General features: G+C 38.4%; 1 protein-coding gene across 2 annotated transcripts in view; it reads left to right on the top strand.

The window, feature by feature from the left end:
* Positions 1–25245, top strand: part of LOC136857128 (integrator complex subunit 15) — a 123480-nt gene that overhangs the window by 80793 nt on the left and 17442 nt on the right. For both annotated transcript variants that reach the window (XM_067135537.2, XM_067135538.2), the window contains exon 5: positions 6871–7015. In XM_067135537.2, the coding sequence (XP_066991638.1) occupies positions 6871–7015 (145 nt within the window). The remainder of the gene's footprint in view (positions 1–6870; positions 7016–25245) is intronic.

Genomic DNA, 25245 nt, shown 5'->3' with positions numbered 1-25245 from the left:
ACTTTTCAACAAGATATATTGAGCACCGAAACGCTATCAAATACAGTCGCTTCTCGGCCATGAGTAATCATCACAAAGATTACACTCACTGTTACACTACAATAAATCAAGACAAGAATCCTACGACAGGAACAAAAAGCATATTTTAGAGAACATATACATTAATATTGACCAATATAAGAACCTGGCAGGTAATTTAAATGAGATAAATGAAAAAAGAAACATAAAAAAGAAGCATGGCTCAAAAGCTCCAAAGGGCCATGGCCTACCAAGCGACCACTGTTCAACCCGAAGGTCTGCAGATTACGAGGTGTCGTGTGGTTAGCACGGCGGGGCCTCCAGGCGAGAAGCAGGCATGCTACCCCTAATAAACCACAAGGCCAGCTAAAAAGAAAAGAAACATACTGTGGGAAATTTTTATTCCAATTATCTGTGAACAAAATCACAATTGGAATAAGCCCCGCCCTGAGCGCACAAGTTCAGGAGCTTCCCCCACATTCCCGGAAGTTACGCCCTCCCCCTCCACACCAACCCTCTCCAATAGCACTACCTGCACCTCACCTGTAAGAACATGGCAGTGAGAGGGAAACTCCACAATTAGCAGACGCAGGACTGTCACGTCGACATCAGAATGTAAGCAGTTTATCACAAAAATAATTTATTCTATTATCACCACCTATTCCATACAAGCCATGTGCTACGTGGGTGAAATCTACATAATATTATATACACTTCTAAGGGACATGTTTCGCCCCTTGTTAAGGGCATCATCAGCCTGTAGGTAACCTTAAGGTCATATGTCTGAAACGTTATCTTCATACAAGGATTACACTGAAAAATACATTACATATTAGAAATATACAAAAAAAAAATTAAAAAATGCCACATTACACATTAAGAATATTGAGATTTGAATAGGGAACATGCATGATCCGGGGTTTTAATTAAAAATATGCTAATCTGATTCAAAATTGCATGCAGAATTCAAAAATGTGATCAGAATGTACAAATAATAACTCCAAACATTATAAAAATCTACGAAAATGTCACGTCACGCAAGTACGCGATCTCATTGGTCTGACGTCATCGTACAGGTTGACTGAACTAGCAGACGAAATAATACACAATGTGCTGTGAGAAGCAGGATACACTTCGCGTATTTCTACTTTACGTTAGTGTCTAGTATGGTTAAATTCGAGGTCTATACATTGGATAATAATCTGAGTGGTATATTTTAGACTTAAAATGAATCCTGCGCAGACAGTGAGGCAGAAAACTTATAAATGGTGTAGAGTTCCGATGTGCAATAGCACATCGCATACCATACCAAACAAATTGTTTATAAACATTCCAAAGACGCTAAAACTAGGGAGAAATGGATTTTGGCGAGCTGGAGAAATGCTGGTGATATATCGGAAAAGTCTACAGTTTAATTTTTTTGAAGATTTTAACGTAAGATGAATTTGTTGGAATTTTCAAATCACTTTTCCATGTCAGCTGTTCTAGTGGTAAAACTTTAAATTTTAATGTATGATGCTTTATTTAAATGCTTCAATTACATCTTGGAATATGAAAGTAATAAACAGTGCATTAAATAATGCTGATTATTAAAGTATTCTCCAAACCTAACCTATGTTTTGGGTGATCCATGTCACGATAATAAATCAAAGGGGTTATGAACCATTTTGACAGCTTTAATTCTACCAATATATCTTGTCATGGGACAGTTAGGTATGTCTTTATTGAAGAGCTTAATTAGTAAAGAAATTTAGGCTATATCTAAATACTCTATAATGTAACAAAGAATAGGCGTGTACATCATGAAAGGAAACAACGTGAATTTAACAAATGTATAACTCTACACAAAACCAATCCTTGTCTGTTGGGGTCTTATAAGTTAACAATGCTCAATTATAATAATTATAATATTAATGAAATAAATAACATAATTGCACACAGGTGAAAATAGTGATGTAGGTGTTTAAAATATTATCCAACTTAGCCTAAGTTTTAGGTTATACAAGCCAAGTCAATAAACCGAAGGGTAAAAATACCGCGCGAGTTGGCCGTGCGGTTAGGAGCGCGCAGCTGTGAGCTCGCATCCGGGAGATAGTGGGTTTTGAACCCCACTGCCGGCAGCCCTGAAGATGGTTTTCCGTGGTTTCCCATTTTCACACCAGGCAAATGCTGAGGCTGTACCTAAGGCCACGGCCGCTTTGTTCCCATTCCTAGGCCTTTCCTGTCCCATCGTCGCCATAAGACCTATATGTGACGGTGTGACGTAAAGCAAACAGCAAAAAAAAAAAAAAAAAAAGTAAAAGTCACAGCACCCGAAGACATTCCTGTATTGAGCGACTAAAATGTCACCAGGACACTTTTCTTTCCTGATATGCTCAGCTTGTTAAAAGCCAAATGTAATTAATGTTATTGACTTAACGCCCCGCTAACTACTTCTACGATTTTCGGAGATGCCGATGTGCAGGAATTTAGTCCTGCAGGATTTATTTTACGTGCCAGTAAATCTACCGACACGAGGCTGACGTATTTGAGCACCTTCAACTACCACCGGACTGAACCAGGATCTAACCTGCCAGGTTGGGGTCAGAAGGCCAGCACCTCAACAGTCTGAAACACTCAGCCCGACTTGTGAAAACTAGATGAAGTCATATTTATCTTTATCATGTTTAACTTTTTCCCTCCACAAAGATATTTAATTCTCTTTCATGGGCCCCGGAAGTGGGTAGGCCAGTTGTCCCAACCATAAATATATATTTTTTGGGAATGATAGATTATAGCCCTATAGTACAATGATCTTTCTTTCTTTCCTTCTTTCTTTCTTTCTTAATCAGTTTATCCTTCAGGGTTGGTTTTCTCTCGGACTCAGCGAGGGATTTCACCTCTACCACTTCAAGGGCAATGTCCTGGAACGTGAGACTTTGAGTATGGTGATGAAACTGGTAAGGAGGGCCATTACCTCACCCAGGCGGCCTCACCTGTTATGCTCAACAGGGGCCTTGTTGGAGGATGGGAGGATCGGAAGGGATAGACAAAGAAGAGGGAAGGAAACGGCCGTGGCCTTAGGTGCCTGGAGGAGAAGTAGGAAAATACGAAAAACCACTTCAAGGATGGCTGAGGTGGGATTCGAAACCCTTCTATTCAGTTGACCTCCCGAGGCTGAGTAGACCCCGTCCCAGCCCTCGTACTATTTATTTTCAACTTTCATGGCAGAGCCGGGAATCGAAACCGGGCCTCCGGGAGTGGCACACATTAACCACTACACCACAGAAGCGGACTAGTACTATAATGCTACCTATATGTTTATGGTAGTGCTGAAATCCGATTTCTTACTTTACTAATGCTGAAAGCCCGAAAATGTAATGTTATTCTTTAATAGCGGAATCAGTCTAGAAGGAAATGTTGAAAGTGATGTGATATCTATCCAGGTTCGTTGTTATCCTAATACTATGGTTTACAGTACATTGCACGTATATAAAAGACACCACTTACAAACTTGCTTGTTATCCGCGAATTTCTGCGGCCACAAAAGTCACTATTTTTCAAGAATGATGACATTTACACATGATAGATTGTCTGATTGTGCTGTTTTGAACCTTTCTTCTGTCATTTTGAAGTTATTCGCGATCATGAATAATAAACAATCGGCTTTTAGCAACGGCTGATGCACAACGGCTGGTAGAGCTCCGTGCGGTACTGGATCGTGACGTCACAGCGCGCCGCTTACGTCAGAGGCCGTTTCACTCGCCTTGCGGAAAGGCACTATTAAATATTTTTTAATGGTAGAAAACAAGGCAACATACCACAATGTAATACGTTTACGTACTATTTCATTGGTGTACTTTTCAAAAAAAATATTTTTGAAAATGATGCATGTTCCCAATTGTCTATACTCGTGAAAATGAAAAATGAAAACTAAAAAAATTTTTTAGTTGAAAATTAAGAATTTGCAGATCATTGGGTTAGTAACAGACTTGAGTAAAGATTGTAATCTTCTTTGGTTACATTAATCCCGAATGTTCTGTATCTGAACTTGATAAAAACAATGTTTTTTAGTTATAAACAACAGCTGGATATTTAGAAATAAATTAGATAAGTTGAGTGTTTTGATTAAAATGTTGTAAATTTGAAAAATGATCATATGTTTTCTGTCGCGTAAAGCAGTGTCAATTGACATATTAACTACATGAAGTTTCTTGTCTATACACGTGCTTCAAAATACTAATTTTAACTTCTCTTTTAATTCATTATAGACAATATCCCTCTCAAAGGCTAATAATCACATCCATGTACCCAAAGAAGATTGCCATCTTTACTCAAGACTGTTACTATCCCAATGATCTGCAGATTCGTAATTTTCAATTAAATTTTTTATTTTTAAGTTTTCATTTTAATTTTTAATTTTCACGAGTATAGACAATATCAAATCTCAATACTTAATGTGTAATGTGGCATTTTTAAATATTTTTATATATTTTTAATGTGTAATGTATTTTTCAGTATAATCCTTGTATGAAGACATTTGACCTTAAGGTTACCTACAGGCTGATGATGCCTTTAACAAGGAGCAAAACATGTCCCTGAGAAGTGTATATAGTATTATGTAGATTTCACCCACGTAGCACATGGCTTGTATTGAATAGGTGGTGATAATAAAATAAATTATTTTTGTGATAAACTGCTTATAGTCAGCTTCAATACAGACCAATCATGATTGTCTCTTGCAATCAGAACGTAAGTTAATGCAGTTAGCTGAGACGTTTAGCTTTTTGTTACACTTATTTCTAAGTAATTATTTAATTCCATTACAGATTATAGTTATTGATGGTTCCTCTCATGGGAACACATCTATAATTGAGACCTCCGGCCTATTATAGAGACATATGGATGGAAAATATTCAAGTTTTTACTCGTGGACAAGAGGCTGAGCCTCACAGCATTGAGACTGGAACACACAACATGCCCATTTGTACCGTCCCTTTTACTTTATCATGAACGTTTAGCAATATTTTATTTATTTACATTTTATGGCCTTCAAAGAATTTTTCAGTTTCCTGTCAGCCCAGTACTTCTTCATTCTCTCTGATCTTATCATCTTTCTTCATCGGAAATCACCCTTCCTATTGTCTGTTTATTGATTCTGATTTGCAGTCTGGTTTGTTTGTTTCTTGATTTTGTCGGTTTTGTTTCTTAGGTCTTCCACTGTAATTTGTAGTTCATCCATATCTTCCTTGATTTCTGTAATCCACTTAATGTTGCACTTACTATTCAATAATTTTTCTATTATTCTCCTGATGATCCTGTTCTCTGGTGTCCTGATTAGATGTCCAAAAAATGAAATGCGTTTCTTCCTGATTGTGCTCATTACTGGTTCTATTTCCTTGTAGGTTGTTTCATTAGAAGCTACTCTCCAGTGTCCATCTTTTTGGTATGATTTGTTGATGCACGTTCTAATGATTCTTCTCTCTATCTTGAGTATTTTGTCTATTTGTGCAGTGTTAGTTGTTTTGAAGATGGTTTCGCCTGCATATGTTATTTCTGGTTTTAATGTATTAATTTTGTTGCTATTGACAGGCCCTTTTTGTTGTAGGTATTCTTGGTGACATATTGTGCTCTGGTCAGTTCATTTATTCTGTTATGCCATGCTGGCTTTTCATTGGGGTTATATGTTATGATTTCTCCCAGATATTTAAATTTATCTACAATTTTGATTTCTTGGTTTCCTATGGCAATTTTGTTTATGAGTGGTGAGTCAGTAAACATGATTACTGTCTTTTCAAAAGATATTCCAAGACTAATTTTCTGTGCTATTTCCTGTAGTGATATAACTTGTTGTCTGGTTTCCTGAATATTGTTGGACAAGAGAGCAAGGTCATCGGCAAAACCGTTGTCTTTGGGTCTTCCAATTCGGATGTTCTTTGGGTTACTCTTGTACCATTCCCTCATTATATATTCAGAGGCACAGTTGAACAGCAGTGGTGACAAGCAGTCTCCTTGTCTTAAACCTGTTTTTATGATGAATGGCTCAGAGAATTCCCCTTTGAACTTGACTTTTGATGTAGTGTTGGTTAAGGTGAGTTCAATCAATTTGATTAATTTTGGATGGAGGCCAAAATTTCTTAAAATTTTCAACATTGAAGGTCTATGGATACAGTCGTAAGCTTTTTTTAAAGTCCACTAAGGTTATTGCAAGAGGTTTTAATGTATATTCCATAATTTTAATCTCGTAGTGAGTTGAAACATGTCTAATTGACACTCATCTTACAAGATGATACTAATGTATTGTCTTAGGAGGATGATAAATACTGTTTTAGCATTAATGTAAGAGTAACAAGATATACCTCATACCTATGGAATTATCTTCATTCCCACATTTTATATAATAAAATATGTTTCTATTTATTGAAACGTGATCTAAAGATCTTGAGTCCTGTTATAGTGTATGTTACAGTCTGATGCCTCGTGTTCGTACATTTGCTTGCAGCTAATCCTGCTGCACCATCAGTATTGGCATGTTGAAATAGCAAATCCCGTGAAATTTCCACAGTTAAGCAACATTGTGTGTGTTCAGCACTGGGATGAGTTGCTACATACTGTTGGCTAGAGAAGGAGCAAAAAGCAACTGGCCACCTTACCATATGTAAACCCTGGCTCATAATGACTGATCATTAACCTTTGGCGTAGCTGAGAGCACTAGCCAGATCGCCATTGTACATATTTGGATATGGAACTGTTTATTTTCTTCTGCTGCTGCCTAAACATTGTACAGTTTTTTATATGGCTCTTGTGCTTTTTTATTACCATTTTTGTTCCAAGTATGTTGTCAACACTACATATAGTCATTATTTGTTGCAGACAAGAAGCAGATCTTGAATTCTCCTCCAGATGCTCTCTTAGAAGTTATTACACAGTGGGTAGCTGATAACCCAAACCTCTGCCTTGCTGCTCTATTAGTTAATCAGCCAGCAACTCCGGTAACTCCTTTTGTAGGACTTTTTAAGTGAGTATTTGTAATATTTATATGTGTAACTCATGTTGTACAATTTTAGTTGATATTTTTAAGACTATCTTACTGTGTGGAGTCAATTGTAGGTGGTTACCTGAGATCTTATTCATAACCCATAGGCAGTTGACATCCTGTTGTCTTAATGAAGCTTGATTTTAGTCATAGCCATGTAGAGAGTGGGCTTCAAGCATTTTTGTCGTCTTCAGTTTGCTTTTTGCAGCTCCCTCTCATTGGATGTCAAGAAATGTGTCCGGCTCCATGGCTAAATGGTTAGCATGCTGGCCGTTGGTCACAGGGGTCCCGGGTTTGATTCCAGTCATGGTTGGGAATTTTAACCACAATTGGTTAATTCTGCTGGCACGGGTGCTGGGTGTATATGTCATCTGCATCGTCATTTCATCCTCATCATGACTTGCAGGTCACCTGCGGGCATCAGATCAGAGACCTGCACCTGGCGAGCCTAACTTGTCCTCGGACACTCCCGGCACTAAAAGCCATACACCTTTCTTTCTTTCTTTCTTTCTTTCTTTCTTTCTTTCTTTCTTTCTTTCTTCTCCCCGTTCCAGGAATTGTGATCCCAGCACGACAGTTAAGCTTCTCCAGGCCAAAGATATCTTTTGGTGACAAGTGACAAGTGTGATTATAATGTCAACTAGTTTAGCAAATGTAGAATTGTTCCATGCTGACATGCATACTCAACTGCAGAATAACAGTGCGAGAGCAGAGGTTCTCATTGTGCGTGGATGTGCTTCTCATGTTGATTCTGTCATCTTCCGTGTAATATTATTCCCTGATGCCACATCTTGATAGTTGAACGATGTTTCTTCTAGGTGAGACAACAATGTGCATTGTTGTGCAGTGTTTCTTCCCATGTGATCTTTTGAGTCCTAACTACTTCTCACTTCCTCAGATGAAAAGTATAGGTCTGGGGTCTACTGTGGTTTGTTAGCCGATTCTCCGTCTAGTAAGAAGTGAGGTCATTCATGTTAGCTTTAGATTCTTTTTAACAATTTCATCATAGTTGATCTGAGCAGTGATAGCAATCATATGTTTAGATGAAACTGCTTTCCTTTGGGTAACGGCTGGTTGTTGAATTGAACACTGACAGTGCAAGCACTCGTTCCTGAGGTAAACAGTTCTTTACTTCTCCACCTACTTATCTTCCTTCTGTAATTTAACAAAGAATCTTGTTTTCTAGGAGATTTCTATTCATGAAGGTAGGCTGTGATGCTGTAGATTTTCTGCATAATTAGTTCTATGATTTATATACAAGTCTAGGAAACAGATGGAGAGCGGCGACTTGCCATGTAAGACTGCACGGATAGAGTACACACAAAAGAAAAACATAGATCCAAAATTTTTGGCTGCAGTCTTCATCAGTGGAGGATAGAATAATAATGGTCATTATTGGCAAGTAGACACTGTGTGAGGTGAGGTGAGGGGAGGGAGACAGACAGACAAGATAATGGAAAAACGGAACATTTATTTTATTTATGGCATACATGAAAATTATTTATAATTCTACATCAAGATTACAAATGTATTGAAGTGCCTGTGGTGTCTCTAGGAAGAAATCTCTTAATTCACCACTGTAAGATGTTTGTGGGCATTCTTGAACTAAGTCCCTAACAGTCTGTCTTACAGCGCCACACTTGCAACATGATGAAGATCTTTTCCTCCACTTGTACTGTACAAGAGATTCCCACATACACTGTGATTGGTCCAAATTCTATTTAACCCTTTCAAGGTCAGGTTTTTTATACGCTGACATACCCCACAATTTAGGTTTTTACAGGCACATTAATAAACCTCTCTAAAAATAGCAAAATACACTCATGGGACACTATATTCACAAAAATAGATAAAATACAGATGAATAAAATTGAAAATAACAATATCATACAATTTACCTGCTTAAAAGTTTTTTTTTGTATGATATTCCTCAAAGCATGGGGCTGGGCACAGAGTTTTGTTGCAGTCCTTGCACTGGTAAATTGTCCTCCTGGTCTTCTTCTCTCTTCTTGCAGTGTGTGCACACACATGGCACACTCTGGATGGTGGTTTCCCTCCTGGTTGGTTTGGGGGAATAACAGAAAGGAAATGTCGCTGGGTTAACCTTGCAGGTGTATCACCATTTGAAGGTCGGCCTCCAGTAGGTCGTGTGGCTCTTGGAGGAGCATTCTCTGCTAGTGATCGGATGACTTCCATTCTGAACGCCTTATGAGGTCTCTTTAGTCCTTTCAAAACCCTTTCCAAAATGAAGCTGTTCAGAATTACAATCTCCAGCAGGTGGAAGAATAGCTTTTTATACCATTTTATGGATTTTCGTGATGGCTGCACACCCGTAATCATCTGGTCGGGTCTATCAACTGGTCCCATTTTCTGGTTGTAGTCCTGAACAGACACTGGGATAATTCTCCGTTGTCCTGTGGCCCTTTCAGTCTTGCCTGTATCAACCATTCCATTAGTATGAGCAGTTGTGAGCATGTTTACTTCCCTCCTATCCATCCATTTGACAGCAAGCAGATTTGAGGTATGCCTCTCCTCTACCTCACCTCTTCGTAGTTTGGTAGTGGACCCTGGCATTCCCCTTCTGTTTTTCCTCACTGTTCCACAGGCATGAGTACGCTGTGCATGCAGAGCTTCTAGAAGTTCTGGACTGGTGTAAAAATTGTCAATGTAAAGTGTATGTCCCCGATTGAGATATGGTTTCATAAGAGTGAGGACAACAGAAGCAGAAAACCCTATCTTTGAATCTTCAAGTTCTGTTGTGGCTCCAGTATATACAATAATATCTAAAATGTATCCAGTCTCACAGTCACAAAGTACAAATAACTTCACATCAAATCTACTTCTTTTTGAGGGAATGTATTGCTTGAACGCTAAGCGTCCTTTGAACAGAACTAGACTTTCGTCGATGCATAAATCTCTAAAAGGCTGAAATATGGCAGGGAAAGTTTGTTTCAGGTGGTCAATAATAGGCCGGATTTTGTATAGTCTGTCGCCTTGAGGTTGGAAGTTGTTGTCATTGAAATGAAGGAACCGTAGAATTGCTTTATATCGATTACAGGACATGAACTGTGAAAATGCAGGAGTGTGAATGAGAGGATCGGTAGACCAGTACTCTTCGAAGGTGTGTTTGTTTACATGACCCATTAGCATACTTATCGCTAAAAATAAATACATTTCATCGACAGTAACATCGGTCCATTTTGACGCTCGGGATGTGGGAGAAATGACCAAATTTTTCTCTGCGTATTGAGCGTGATACAAGTTCGTTTCTATGACTATTTTTTCCACTAAGGTATGCGGAAAAAGTCTTTTGAAAATGTCTACTTCTGGAGAGTTTTCAGTCAAAGATTGATCCTGGATTCCTGCTAGGTCAGGCTTATAGCCGAAATCAGTAGGTAAAAATTTGTTATTACCTGTTTCTTTTTCCCAGACCCGGTGATCAGTTGATACATTTCGTTTCTGCCTTTTCGCGGTAGCTGGTTGTAATTCTTCATCACTGTCACTTACACCTTCATCGTCGACAGTTGAAACTTCGGGTAAAATATCCTCAACACTTTCTAAATCACTTTCACACAAATCTGAACCCTCACTTTCATCATTCATTAATATTTCAAACACTTTTTCATCACCTTTCAAAACTTCTGCATGCCTGCGAGCTGCCATGTTTATCAGACTGCATTGACTCGCAAGTGTAGTAGACATTCACATTAAAAATTAAAGATAACAGTGCTTCCAAAGAGAATACACATTAGCGCAAGCTTCCGTAATGTAGCCGATAGATGGCAGATACAACAAATTTTTCAATCATTGCTGAAAGTCAAAGAGAAGCGAAGATATGATGCTCGGAATTTCGACACGCAATATATTGCGCCGTAACTGCTGTGTCACTTCCTGCGAGACGCAATATATTGCGCCGTGACCCGGAAAGGGTTAATTTCGACCAGGTTTTTCTAGGCTGAATGAACCCTGGCACCTTCTCAATTATGCAGGACATTTCCGAGCTCTCTGGAGGGGCATACAATTTCCTATCATGAGACCATCTCTCAGCCAGATTGAATTTGTTAGCTACAAGGTTCTCCGGTGTGCAGATAAGTTGATGTCTTGAACGCAATCATTTCACATGTAGTTCGGCAATGTCACCATGAATAGGTAGTTGGTCTGGATTTTCCGATATTCTCTTATCAGAATGTTGTATTGCCGCAAATGAGGTAGAGGGATGTGGCTGAGAATAGGGAGCCATAGTGTGGGAGTTGACATAATTGTTCCTGTAATCATGCACATGGTGTTAGTCAGTTGTACATCTATTAATCTTATATGAGGACTGTTTATCCTCACCGGAGCACAATACTCACAGAATAAACTAAACATAAAGCTGAGCAACGGAGAGTAGTTGCACTGGCACCCCAAGTGGTACCGCATAATTTCCACAGGGTGTTGTTTCTTGTCTTCATTTTGGCAGCAGTCGTTCGTAGATATTCGTTGAATGACAGTGTTGTGTCCAGTGTTGCATCCAAATATTTGGGATGTCTGTACTGGCAAGGGAGGGTGTTATTAAAGTAAACTGCAAGTTCCCTTGTAGCCATTTTATTGTTCAGGTGGAAACAAGCAACTTCGGTCTTAGTTGTAGTTGGCTGAAGTCTCCATTTTCGGAAGTAGTTTCCCAGAACAGAGAGATCATTTGTCAGCATCTCTTATGTTCTCTCAAAACATGGATCTCTAGCAGCAATTGCCCAATCATCAGTGTATCCAAACTTCCTGAATTCTGTAGAGGGTAAATCTGATATATACAGGCTGAACAAGAGTAGGACAAGCACTGATCCTTGAGGAAGTCCATTGTTTAATTTACTTGCCTTGTTGATTTCACTGCCAACGATGACCTGGAAACTTCTATCATTCAACATGTTGCTTCTTCTTTTCTTTTCAATTGGCTTTACGTCACACCGATACAGACAGGTCTTATGGCGACGAAGGGATAGGTAAGGCCTAGGATTGGGAAGGAAGCGGCCGTGGCCTTAATGTACAGTCCCAGCATTTGCCTGGTGTGAAAATGGGAAACACGGAAAACCATCCTCAGGGCTGCCGACAGTGGGGTTCAAACCCACTATCTCCCAGAGGCAAGCTCACAGCCGCGTCCCTAATCACATGGCCAACTTGCCCGGTAACATGTTGCTTACAAGACAAGGCAATGTCTTACAAGGGATAACCTGAAGTAAAATAAAACCCTCTCTCCAAACAGTGTCAAAAGGTTCCTAAGGTCTATGAATGCCACAGATTTTTTTGGCGATTCTGGAACCCTGCCTCAATGTAGGTTGTTATGAGAGTACAGTAGAACCTCGATAATTCAAAATCGATTAATTCAAAATCTCACCTAATTCGAAGCAGCTCTCGTTCCTGGAAACATGAGGTTCGGTTTTGCATGTTATTTAAATCGTTTAATTCAAAATACAGATAATTCGAAGAACAATATCGGTCCCGTTACCGAAATTCAGACTTTTCATTCAAAACTGCCTTTACATTTTGAAAAAAAATAGTATTTTACAGAGTAATTTAAATTCAAAACTTCTCCGCATCTTGCGGAATGTGCAGGGGGTAACTTTGCGCACTTTCACCCTCTTCGGCATGTCTACAGTGTGCTTCTTATCTGCTAAGTTCAAGCGGAATCGTAATTATTTTGTATTCAGCGTTTTAAGGAACGCCACAATATCACGTAGCAGGCAGTGTGCGGAGAGGTAGGATCCGCGAACACTGGCGAAAAAGCGTGGCTTATAGCCTATAATCAATTCGTACGTACCAAACAACATTGTCATTGCCGATGAAACTGCATTCTTTTATTTTTTTAATGCTGAGGCCAAACGAACTTATGGTTTTAAAGGAGAGAACTGCCAGTCAGGAAATGTACTGTGCTGCTATGCAGTGCACACGGAAGCGAGACTTCCTTCCCCCGTCATAGGAAAGTTCAAAAAGCCACAATGTTTTAAGGGCGTTGGGCACTTTCCATTCAAGTACAAGGCATCTAAAAATGCAAATAGTACAGTAATCCAAAAGATAAAGCATTTGTACAGGGGAGTCAGCATCATTTTTTCTCGTCTTTGAATCATGTTTTTCTTCCTTTTGTTATGTGAGGTTATGTTTGCCATTGTTTTATCCAAGTGCATTATTTGAATAATGTAAATGCATCTTGTTGGAGCCATTGTTTTATCCAAGTGCATTATTTGAATAATGTAAATGCACCTTGTTGGATACATTTCTGAAATAGTGTTTTTCATGGCATTTGAAAAGTTTAAGCTGAAAATCAAGGTGATTGCATGCATTAATAGGTCTTAGAAGCGTCATGGCGGGAAATCGTACCAGTATATTCACTGTACTGTTGTAATGTGGACGGAAGTGAGAGACATTCTCCCCTTGTCGTAGGAAAGTTCGATAACCCGTGTTGTTATCAGGGAATGGGGTACTTTCTGTGCAAGCACAAGGTATCTAAAATGCATACAGTACAGTAATCCAGTGAAAAAATGAAATGGCGTATCTCTCTTAGTGTGGGAGTGTCCGAGAACGTGTTCGGCTCGCCAGGTGGAGGTCTTTTGATTTGGCACCCGTAGGCGACCTGTGCATCGTGATGAGGATGAAATGATGATGAAGACGACACATACACACACATACACCCAGCCCCTGTGCCAGCGAAATTAACCAATTATGGTTAAAATTCCCGACCCTGCGGAATCGAACCCGGGACCCCTGTGACCAAAGGCCAGCACGCTAACCATTTAGCCATGGAGCCGGACAGTAATCCAATGAATAAAGCACTAGCACAGGGGAGCAGGTATAGATTTCTCCTCATCTTTGAATCATGTTTTCTTTCTTTTGATTTCATTGCATGAGGTTATGTTTGCCTGTGAGTTATCCAAGTGCATTATTTGAATGCTGTAAATGCACCTTGTTGGACATTTTGGAAATCCTTTTTTTTTTTTTTTCCCATTGCATTTGAGAGGATTAAACAGTAAATCAAGGTTAATTGCATGCAGTAAGGGGTTTTAGAATACATTGTGACGCCGCAAGGGTTGGCATTTCGTAATTGCGTGTTGGCAGTTAATTCAAAATCATGTAATTTGAAGTCTGATTTTTGCATCCCAACGACTTCGAATTAACAAGGTTTTATTGTACTTGGTCCATGCAACTCCGTTGTGGTCTGAATCCTACTTGTTCTGTGGTAATTACCTCAAGCACTTTTGAGACGATTCTGTTCAGGATTATTCTCTTAATTAAGTTGTAGCATACACTCAACAGTGAGATAGGTCTATAGCTGTTTGGTCTGTCACTGGGTTTTCCAGGCTTCAATATGGCAACGATCTTCGTCAATTTAAACAAACGAGGTAGCTTGTCAGTGTGAAGAATATTAGTGGCTAGCTTGGATAGCCAAAGTCGAGCATGTTTACTACAATGTATCAAGAATTCGGGGTGTATTCTGCCAAACCTTGGTGCTTTACTGCTTATGACATCTGTCAGAGCTGTGTCAATGTCCTTGGTGTTGAAAGGTCTAATATATTCTGAACCAGAATTACTTGTGGCTTTTAGGTTGGAGCTGTTATCTAATGTTAAGGCCAGGTGCATCTCTGAACCTGAGCATCAGTTGTTGTCCAACTTCAGATTCTGTAGGGGCGAGAGGGTGGAAAGTCAGGGGTAAATGTTTGAAGACTTCAACTGTGAAACATTCATCAAACTTGGTTTAATGGTACGTGGTGTGAATGGGGACAGGAAGATCTACATTCGAGGATTTTGCAGGTACTGCGGTGGCCACATATACGTTCAGCGTGTTGCTAGTTAAGCCAGTGTAGAAAGCTGGGCAGAGTCTGCATTGAATCTGGTGTTGAAGTACGGTCATAGTGACCTAGTATGGGGGTAAGACTTGTTGGTGATGCTGCTACCAAAAGTAGTGCTAGGTATATGTACACGGTAGGTCTTATAGCATCTGTATTCTGTAATGTTTGATAATAATATGGAGATATAATGCAAACAGATCAAGGAAGCGTGTGAATACTCAGAGGTTCTGAGGTAGGTACATAAAAATGAGAATTGATGACAAGAGTATTTTAAACCAGCAAAATACAAATAGAAAAAAGGAGGAGGACCGACAAGTTGCAAAGAGTGAATAACACACTGATTTTAATGCCTTAAAAGGGAAAGAGCACTGACCATAAAGGGCCACAACAAATTAAATAACAAGCCAGAATTAAACATCAAAACCACCATTTAACAAAATTGAACAAGTCATAACATATGAAAAAGAAAAGAACCCAATAGAATTAAAGGAAAGAAAGGACACAGGCAGGAATGGAAAGCGAAGAATTCATCCGGCGAAGCAAAAACCTGGAATAAAAAGACTACTATCACCACTTGGTGAAAAAGTACATGAAGCAGTGATGGAAAATAATACTTAGAAAATTCCAAGTCAGTCATCACGATGTCTCAGTTTCCAAAGTTTACATTAAATTTTTAAATCACAACACTCGCAACCATTACACAGTGAGAGGACAATATATGATTCCTTGAGTAGAGGCGAGTAACAAGAGCCTGACTGGCTATGAGAATCTAAGTCCCGGCAGTTTAGAAAATCTTTTGCTCACCGAATGTCTTCCTGGAAGTCCAATAATAAAAATGGAAATTGCACGTGACAGCGTAACTGGATCCTCAGTTTTGATGGCCAGGCAAGCATCAATTTTTGAAAATGAGACAAAGTCTCTCATAGTGCATTGGCACTGCCGGTGGCTCCAAGTAGGCTACGCAGTGGCTTCTACGGTATGCACTAGCCATAAGTCTTGGTAGGTGTGCTATTTACCAACTGATGAGCCCAACTTAGCACACTGAGGCCAAACGCTGGCAACCAGGAATGAGTTAGCTGGAAAATTTATAATGTCCCTTAACGGACCAACTATATTGGTATTAAGAGTAAATGATGTAGAATCTTGAATAAACTTTTGGTGGAATGTTATATATTTTCCCCACCAGAAGAAATGTGAAGCATTTGGAGAAAACCATGTCCATGGCTGGAATAGAAGACAGGCGAAGAATATGGAGGAGTCAGTTACCAGTGAGAGGCGCCTTCTGGGAAGAATGACGATCATTCATGAAGAAGAGGAGATGAGAAGAAAAGAAACTGATAATAGGAAACAAATCACTAAGAGAAACAAAGGGGGGAATAGGAAAGAGGAAGGGAGAAACTTAGAAAAGAATGGATCAATCAAGAAAAAAAAGGAGGGGAAGTGTTGAAAAGCTATTACGATATAGTTTACAACAAATGTAGTTAATATTATTTTTAAAAATGTGGCTCCTAATTAAAGAAAAAGATTCTCTTTGAAATATAAGAGTCCCATGAGGCTGTAATTAGCAAAGAAAATTTGGACTGCCCTTACATGGGAGAGTCCAGCTCGAGCCAGTGTGGGTGGAGGTAACAAATGAGCAAAAAAAAAAAAAAAAAAAAAAAAAAAAGAGGAAAATTTACATTAAAGGGAAAATGTCGAGAGAAATGAGCTCTCTTGATTTCAGCAGAATCTGAAATTAACTGAAGCAAGGCAGGACTGGGGTTGGAAAAGAGAGAATACGGTAGTGGCCAAGCCAATGAAGGCAGAGTTTAGCGGAAATGTGGTTCTCTACAGAACTTTGGGGGTGGTTTTTCGAGAGAACCAGGTCCAGTAGTTTAAACTTTGCCGGATGATGCCGTGCCTCACACACCCGCCTATGGGTCTCCCTCGCCTGATGCAGCCTATTTAAGGCCAATTCAAAATCAGAATTGGTAAGTTGATTAGAAGGGGTCTCCAAAAGGGAGGGTAAATTCCAATTAAGAGACAAGTGAGTGTGAAAATCCCTACCTAAAAGTAATTTAGCAGGGGAAAGGAAGTGGAGTTATTTATAGTAGCATTGAGTGCTAAAGAAAAATGAGGAAGTTCAAGATCCCATTAATTTTTTGTCTTGGGAATGAAAAATAGAATGAAGAACATTCAAATTTCTATGATACCACTAAAGTACATTAGCTTGGGGGTGATAAAGTGTGGTACGAATTTTCTTAATGTCATTACAGAAGCAAAAATTATAGAGAGGTGAATATAGTAGGATTGTCAGAAATCAAATATTTGGGTAGACCAGAAATGGGGAAAATTTGATCAGTTGGCAAATTGATGATCTGAGAAGAAATTTTACGTAATGGCTGTATAACAAGAAATTTTGAAAAACCATCCAATAAAGTGAAAATATAAGTAGATTTGGCAAGGGGTCCTATGATATCAATATAGAATTTTTCTGCAGGATATGTAGACGGAGAAGCGGCAAAAGAACCGAAGGGTTGAGCATTAGGAGGCTTATGTTTATGGCATAGTTCACAAGATTTTACTCATGAGCAGATAGACATCTTTGCACATGTTAGGCCAAAAAAATTGAGAGGATTTAGCCATACCAAAGTGTCCACTGGTAGGGGAACCATGAAAGTACTGAAAGACCATAGGTCATAAAACAGAAGGGAGAGGTGGGTTTGAATACAAGTAAGCGGTTAAGAATACGAAAGGGACCAGAATAATCGGGAGAAGCAATTGCAGTTTGTGTTTCCACACAATATGGATCATTAAGCTGATGTTGGCAAGATTGAAATGAAAGTGAAAAATCAATAAGAGAAGAAACTGCATTTACCATATCAGAAAGAATATGATCTAATTCAGAATCATTATCTTATTGATTAGAAAAAGACGAGACAAGGCATCGGCAACAGAATTTTGATAACCAGAAATAAATTTAAGAGAATGTTTAAAGCGAGTGAGTCTTAGTAACCAACGACTAGTTCTACTGATTTTAGGGGCATTATTAAGTAATCAAGAAAGAGCTTGATTATCAGTCTTTACTAAAAATTCCGTATGGTCAAGATAATCAGCAAAGTGTACAATAGTTAGAATCATGGCAAGGGCTTCTCTTTCATAAATAGAATATTTATGTTCGATGGGAGACAGTATGTGGCTAAAGTAAGGTATTGGGAGAGTCTGGCCATTTTTAGTTTGATACAAGATGCCACCAGTAGCTACATCAGATGCATCTGTGGAAATGTTAAAAGTGGCATCAAAATCAGGAATTTGCAAGAGGGGAGCTAGGACTAAAAGAGATTTTGAAGTACGAAAAGCAGTGTCTTGAAGCTCTTCCCAATGAAACTTAACACTTTTACGTTTATTAAGCAAGTTGAGGGGCTCAGAAAGTTGAGAAAAGTGTGGGATATTGCAATGGCCCAAGGACAAATACAGTAAAACAACAACAAAAAAAAACCATTAAAAGACAAAATTACTGACCTTACTTACTTGAGGTGTTGCCTGGTCAATGTGACTATGACTATTAAATGAAGAGACCCAATGAGAATTGGAGTAAAATATTTACTTAATGAATAAGATTTAAATTTCATGAATATTTACAATTGAATTACCTTTTTAACAAAATGAAAATTACAAGAAATTTTTTAACTAATAACTTCAAATAATATAAAATTTTAGCAATTCTATAAAACAATAAGAATACTGAAAGGTCGACTTCTTTCTAGATTATTACTATGAAACTGATACCCTTTTAAAAAAGATTAATATTTAATTTTAAGGTGTACCTTTCTAAAAAAAAAAAAAAAAAAAAAAAATACTGGCCAGTGAGTACAATTAATCTGCTAAAATTGAAGTTTGTTTCACGCACACGAAACTCAAAATGTGACTAGAACACGAATTAAAATTACACGCATAAATAATTAAATGAAATGACAAATAAATTGAAGAAGAATTCCCCACTCAAGTTACAGATTACCAAGGGAAATCAATATTAATGTTACACAATTAACAGAACAATGACACACGAACTGAAGCCTGCAACAAGCCAAACTGTCATTAATTAATAGTAGCGAAGGCCTTCCAAAATTTAAAGCGTATACACGAGATAAGGGATGTGATGCAACAAACAATAAAAGATAAAACCAAAACATGGACATGAATAAGTCAGGTGAGCGTAAACCAAAGAAAGATTTAAGAAATATGAGAAACAAATTACAATTTCCTACAAACCGCAGTGTTGCAAAAAAAAAACAAAAAAATTGGCATTGGTACTGCTGGTGGCTTCAGGTAGCCTATGCAGTGGCCTCTACAGTGTGCACTAGCCTTGCGTCTTGGTAGGTGTGCTAAGTACCAACTGATGAGCCCAACTTAGCACACGAGGCAACCAAGAATGAGTTAGCTGGAAAATTTATAATGTCCAATAACAGACCGTTATATTGGTATTATAAATGTACTCATTCAGGACAAATATTTCATGTTCCCGATGGGAATCAATATCTATAATATATTCTTCTCCAAATAATCCATGGCAGTAGAACAGTTTCAAAACAATTAAAAGGTATCAGTACTTACATCCTTGAGTATTAAAATTAATGTAATCGAATAGCTTACGTTCTTAGGTCATGTTTTGAAGGCACACACACCCGGCAATTCAGAGCTCACATATTCTATGAACACACTAAAGAAAATTATAATTAAAAAATAATATGAAACACAAAATTTAAGGCAATGGCCTTAGTTTACAAGCCACAAATTCTCACATATCTCTTCCCAGGGACATGCCAAGCGACCTCCATGTTGTACAACGGATGAAGGACAAGTCAGCGGCTAGCTGGAAGCTCACAGTTCAGAAACGAGTCATGTGCATGCATGGCAGTATTGATTTTCTTATTGAACGAATAGAATGATCACAGCTCTATGTAATAATGGCAAATTGCAGATTTAAATACATTGACATTGTAGATCACTCCAATGAACAGCCATTCAAACAATGGATGGTAAGGGTCAAAGTCATAGGGTACATCTGTGTTTTGTAGCTAAGAATTGTCCGCCTCGGTAGCATAGGCCTACTGCAGCTCTGATGATGTCGCACAAACAGATGAATAGTTTCTTCTCTGATCTGCTCATTACAAGCACGCATCAGTCACGTACTACATATATGTCTGGGTTTTGTAGTTAAGAATGTCCGCCAGCGTAAGGGTTAACACAATTAGCTGTCGTTCTCGGGAACCTGACCTCGATTCCCAGTACCACATTTCCAGAGATTTATGAATGGCGGGAAGGTTGATGTGCGGTAAAAATGGTACATGCAACTCCCTTCCACTGGGGGTCTGTCTAAAAAGAGTTGCACCACCTCGAGACAAGGAAACGAGTTTACTTTAATTAAGTAATATTCACGATTGTTGCTATTAATATAGCAGGCAAAATCATTAATCATTAACAAAGTGATGTTGAATATCTCGTAACTCGGGCCAATATAGGTTTTTGTTTTGGAGAGAAGTAGGTTTAAAACGTAATAAAAACAATCAATTATTATTATTATTATTATTATTATTTTACGCTAAACAAAACATATTACGGTATGCATTAATAAAAATGGAGACAACGATCATACGAAATTAAACATTATGATAATAAAACGCATTGCCGCCACACCTGTAAATATTGATAAATGCAGCAAACTTTCCTGTTATTTATTTTTAATCTTCCCGTCAGGGAACTGCTGCCACTATGTGGGCACTTGGTAGCATATCTATCCTAAACAGTGCGGGCTCTCTTATCTCATTTACAGCTGTTTAGGAAAATCCTGATGTGATAAATGTGGAGAACAAGCATGAAACATATTTAAAAATAAGGGTTTGGCTTTTAACATCAGCAGTTATCCAAAGAACGCTTCCAGTTACTATGTATTACATTCGGAAGAACAACTCGTAACATACACTTGTTATTGGCTGGTTGTTTGACACGCTTTCTACCAAAGCACGACTTTATTCAGAAGGAGTGGCTTCTGCTACACATACACCAACTGGGAATATCAGGGACCATCTCCGGAAACCAATTTGGAATATATTTTCACTGTTTGGACTCTATAGTCGGGAACAAAACTATGTTTAAAAGTTTAAAAAAAGATGGGACCTCGAATGCTCTCGATGCATGGCTGATGAGATGGCAATGAAGATGACGTCATTTGGAATGCCGACATGCCGGTAGCAGGGAAGTTGGCGGCACGAGACGATAATTCGAATGAAAGCCGTGTTTAGGTTTACTCAGGTTTACTATGTGGTAGGTCTACTGCTCAACTGACAGAGACACATGACTGGCCATTAAGTTCTTTTGTATCAGTATTGCATAATATGATAATACAATACCCTTTTCCCTTTTCTGTACGGGGTCGAGTGTGAAGTGAGATGAATCTTCGTAGCCAGTTTTAACGACCACGTGCCCTTCCTAATGTTAACCTAATCAAATGAATTCATGAGATGAAACAAATGACCTGATAAGAGTAACTAAAACTGACTATATTTACTTTATATGCAGGCCTAAAAGTCGTGTTCACCTCTGTTGTCTTTTTTACATTTAGAAATAGTGCCTTCCAACAAAAATAGTCAGTATAACTCAAATACAGTCATAAGTTTGTTAAAGAATAGTGTAGAATGTTTAAATGTATAATTTATGGCCTAGAAGCCATGTGTTCACTGCACAAAATTTGAGGTTATCACATATTGTACCCCCCCACCCCCTTACTTTTTTGGGCTGTAAAAGTGATAAAAAAAGGGGGGTCTAATATGCGAGTAAATACAGTAATCGATGATCTAGGAGTAGGTGTGGTAATAGTTCTAGTTGTCATGAAGTGGTATGAACAGTAGGTCGATTCCGGTGCTGAATCGATGGAGGGATAGACATGTGGTACGATACATCACCAAGAGAATGAACAGTGTGGGCTTGGGCTATATTATACAACTAGAGCATAGAAGTAGGTGGACTAATTATATTAAAATAACTGATGAAAAGAGGGAATAGCATAAAATTGGACAATAGAAATTAATTCATGTAATTCATGTGTAGTATGTAGTATGTGAAATATTTAAGACATCTAGATATAAGAAATAAACTGACAATACACTATATCAAGTAAATAATATTACATCAGTCTTGGGACTACTTTCAGCCACTTAGTAGCCACCTTCAGCCAAATAAAAATTAAACAGATTATGTAACTAAAACATATGTATACCAGACAAAGACAATGTTGCAGGAATAATTATAACATTAAAATACAAATTATGGTTATGATCTTCTTGTCATAATATGATGTCTTTAAGTTAACTTAGGACCTCAGGCAAAAAAGTAAATCTAGAAATGATAGCCAGAATAAGGAATGAATAAACATAGAGAAAAGAAATTTTAAAAAAAAATTATGAGACTCATCCCTCTAGTGAAATGTACAGTACATCCAATGTCTGATGTAGACATAGAAATATTGCGATAAGGGTTTTGAAAGGATAGATTGGTGTCATCTAATGTCGGAAAGTTATCGGAAAAACAAGCCATTATGAACAACAGAAAAATGGACAGCGAAATGGAAAACATTGACTAGTGCCGTGAACTAACACTGATAAAAGTAACAGAAGTCTACAAAGAAACTTGTAAACTAAAGGTAATAGAAGAAGTGACATGTTCTGCTATCATTCTGTAATGTTTGATAATAATAAGAATAATATGGAGATATCACACATACAGATCAAGGAAGTGTGTGGCTGCTCAGAGGTTCTCTTTTTTTTTTTTTTTTTTGCTAGGGGCTTTACGTCGCGCCGACACAGATAGGTCTTATGGCGACGATGGGACAGGAAAGGCCTAGGAGTTGGAAGGAAGCGGCCGTGGCCTTAATTAAGGTACAGCCCCAGCATTTGCCTGGTGTGAAAATGGGAAACCACGGAAAACCATTTTCAGGGCTGCCGATAGTGGGATTCGAACCTACTATCTCCCGGATGCAAGCTCAGAGGTTCTGAGGTAGGTACATAAAAATGAGAATCTTAAACCAAGATTGATAACAAGTGTATTTTAAACCAGCAAAATACAAATAGAAAAAAGGAGAAGGACTGACAAGTTGCAAAGAGTGAATAACAACACACTGATTTTAATGCCTTAAAAAGTGAAAGAACACTGACCATAAAGAGCCATAAAAATGAAATAACAAACCAGAATTAAACATCAAAACCACCATTTAACAAAATTGAACAAGTCGTAACACCTGAAAAGAACCCAATAGAATTAAAGGAAAGGAAGGACACAGGCAGGAATGGAAAGTGAAGAATTCATCCAGCAAATCAAAAACACGGACTAAAAAGAGAACTATCACCGCTTGGTAAAAAATTACATGAAGCATTGACGGAAAATAATACTTAGAAAATTCCAAGTGTCAGTCATCACGATGTTTCAATTCCCAAAGTTTACATTCAAAATTTTCCATCACAACACTTGCAGTGTAGAGGCGAGCCTGACTAAGCTACGGGAATCTAAGTCCTGATGATTTAGAAAATCTTTTGCTCACCGAATGTCTTTCTGTGAAGTCCATTAATGAAGATGGAAGTAGTGTGTAACCAGCACGCAGCGTAACTGGTTCCACAGCTGTCGACACCACAATCGAACCTAGACTGAGGAATAGGCAGAAAAGCCTTAGTTTATGTGGGGTGTGTGGATGGTGCCAGAAGTATTGCACAGTTTGTTTGAGAAAGTAGACCAGAGATGACGTAGCACTGATGCTGTGAGCAGGTGATAGGAAGCTTGCAATGTTTAGTTGTATGACAACCAGCAGTGTGAGATGTTGGTGAACTGGAGCGATGTAGTAAGTTGACGAGAAAGGTAAATGATGTTGAATCTTGAATAAACGTTTGGAGGAATGTTATAGTTCACAGGGGAACGTGCCGGAAGGGGGTGGATGTTGGTATGGTTCATAGTGAGTGAGTAAGGTTTTTTAGATTAGTTAGCACCTGGATGTGACTGTGGGGCTTTTTGGAAGAAGATCCCAGGTGAAGGGTGAGGATGAGAGATGATAGAATTACATACATACATATCTCCTTCTTCGATGCTTTTCAAAGTATGTCCTCGCTGTTGAATGTCAATCTTCACCATGTCCTTGTAACTGAGTCTTGGTCGCCCTCTTGGTCTTTTGTCTTCAAGTTTTAGATCATACATTTTTTTGGTAATCTGTTATCTCCCATGCGTCGCATATGTCCATACCATCTCAGTCGCTGCGTTGTTATTCTGTCCTGCAGTCTTACAACTCAGGCCTGCTTGCGGATTTCCTCATTACGGACTTTGTCCCTCCGTGTTTTACTGATCATGCTATGGACAAATCTCATTTTCATTATTTCTCATGGTCCATGTTTCGCAACCATAGGTCAGGATTGGTATGTAATAGGTTTCATATTTTGTTGGTATTTTCTTGTTCCATATGATGTTTTCTAACTATTTTTGTAAAAGTTGCTACCTGCCTGAATTCTGTGGGAAATTTCCTTTTCTATAGAACCAGTATCAGAGTTAACACTTCCAAGATATTTGAATTGATGGCTCATCTGTAGCTGTTTCCCCTCCATTTCAATGTGTCCCATTGGTTGTCCGTATCTCTTCATGACCATAACCTCACTTTTCTCTTGGCTGAGGATGAGTCCATATTCTTTAGCAGCTTCTGTCCAGGAGTTTATTTGTCCTTGAAGGTCTTCTTTAGAGTCTCCCCACAAGCATATATCGTCCGCAAACAAGATAATTTTCATTTCCTTACCTACAATGGTCTGGTGAACTTTTCTCTGAATCTTATTCATCACAGTAATGAAAAGAAGAGGAGACAAAACACCACCCTGTCTTAACCCAGATTTTATATCAAAGGTTTCAGTCATTCCTGCAGGTGTTTTGACTTTACTTCGGGTATCTTCATACAAATTCTTGATCCTGTGTATCATGTCATGCTGTATTCCAATTTTCTTCAGTATTTCCCACACCTTCTCTCTGTTCACAGCATCAAATGCTTTCTTGATATCCAGAAAGGCTAACCACAAATCTCGGTTGTGTTCGTAGTATTTTTCCATTAACTGATGGACTGTAAAGATTAAACCAGTTGTTGATCTCCCCTTCCTGAATCCATACTGTTCTTCGAAGAGGTTCTCTTCAATAAGGGGTCTGATTTTACGCTCTATAATTCTTTCACGAAGTTTACCAACTTAAGATGTTAAAAGTGATGCCTCTATAGTTGAAGCATTTCTTTCTATCTCCTTTCTTGTAAATTGGAATTATGATGCCTGTTTTTCAATCGACTGGTATGTCCCCTTCTTTCCAGATCTTACGAAAGAGTCTGTAGATCCAATGTTTTCCAGAAATGCC

Source organism: Anabrus simplex, chromosome 1 (assembly GCF_040414725.1).
Source record: "Anabrus simplex isolate iqAnaSimp1 chromosome 1, ASM4041472v1, whole genome shotgun sequence".
Taxonomy (NCBI): Eukaryota; Metazoa; Arthropoda; class Insecta; order Orthoptera; family Tettigoniidae; genus Anabrus; species Anabrus simplex.
Note: the sequence above shows the minus strand (reverse complement) of the source record. Positions and strands in the feature narration are given on the sequence as shown.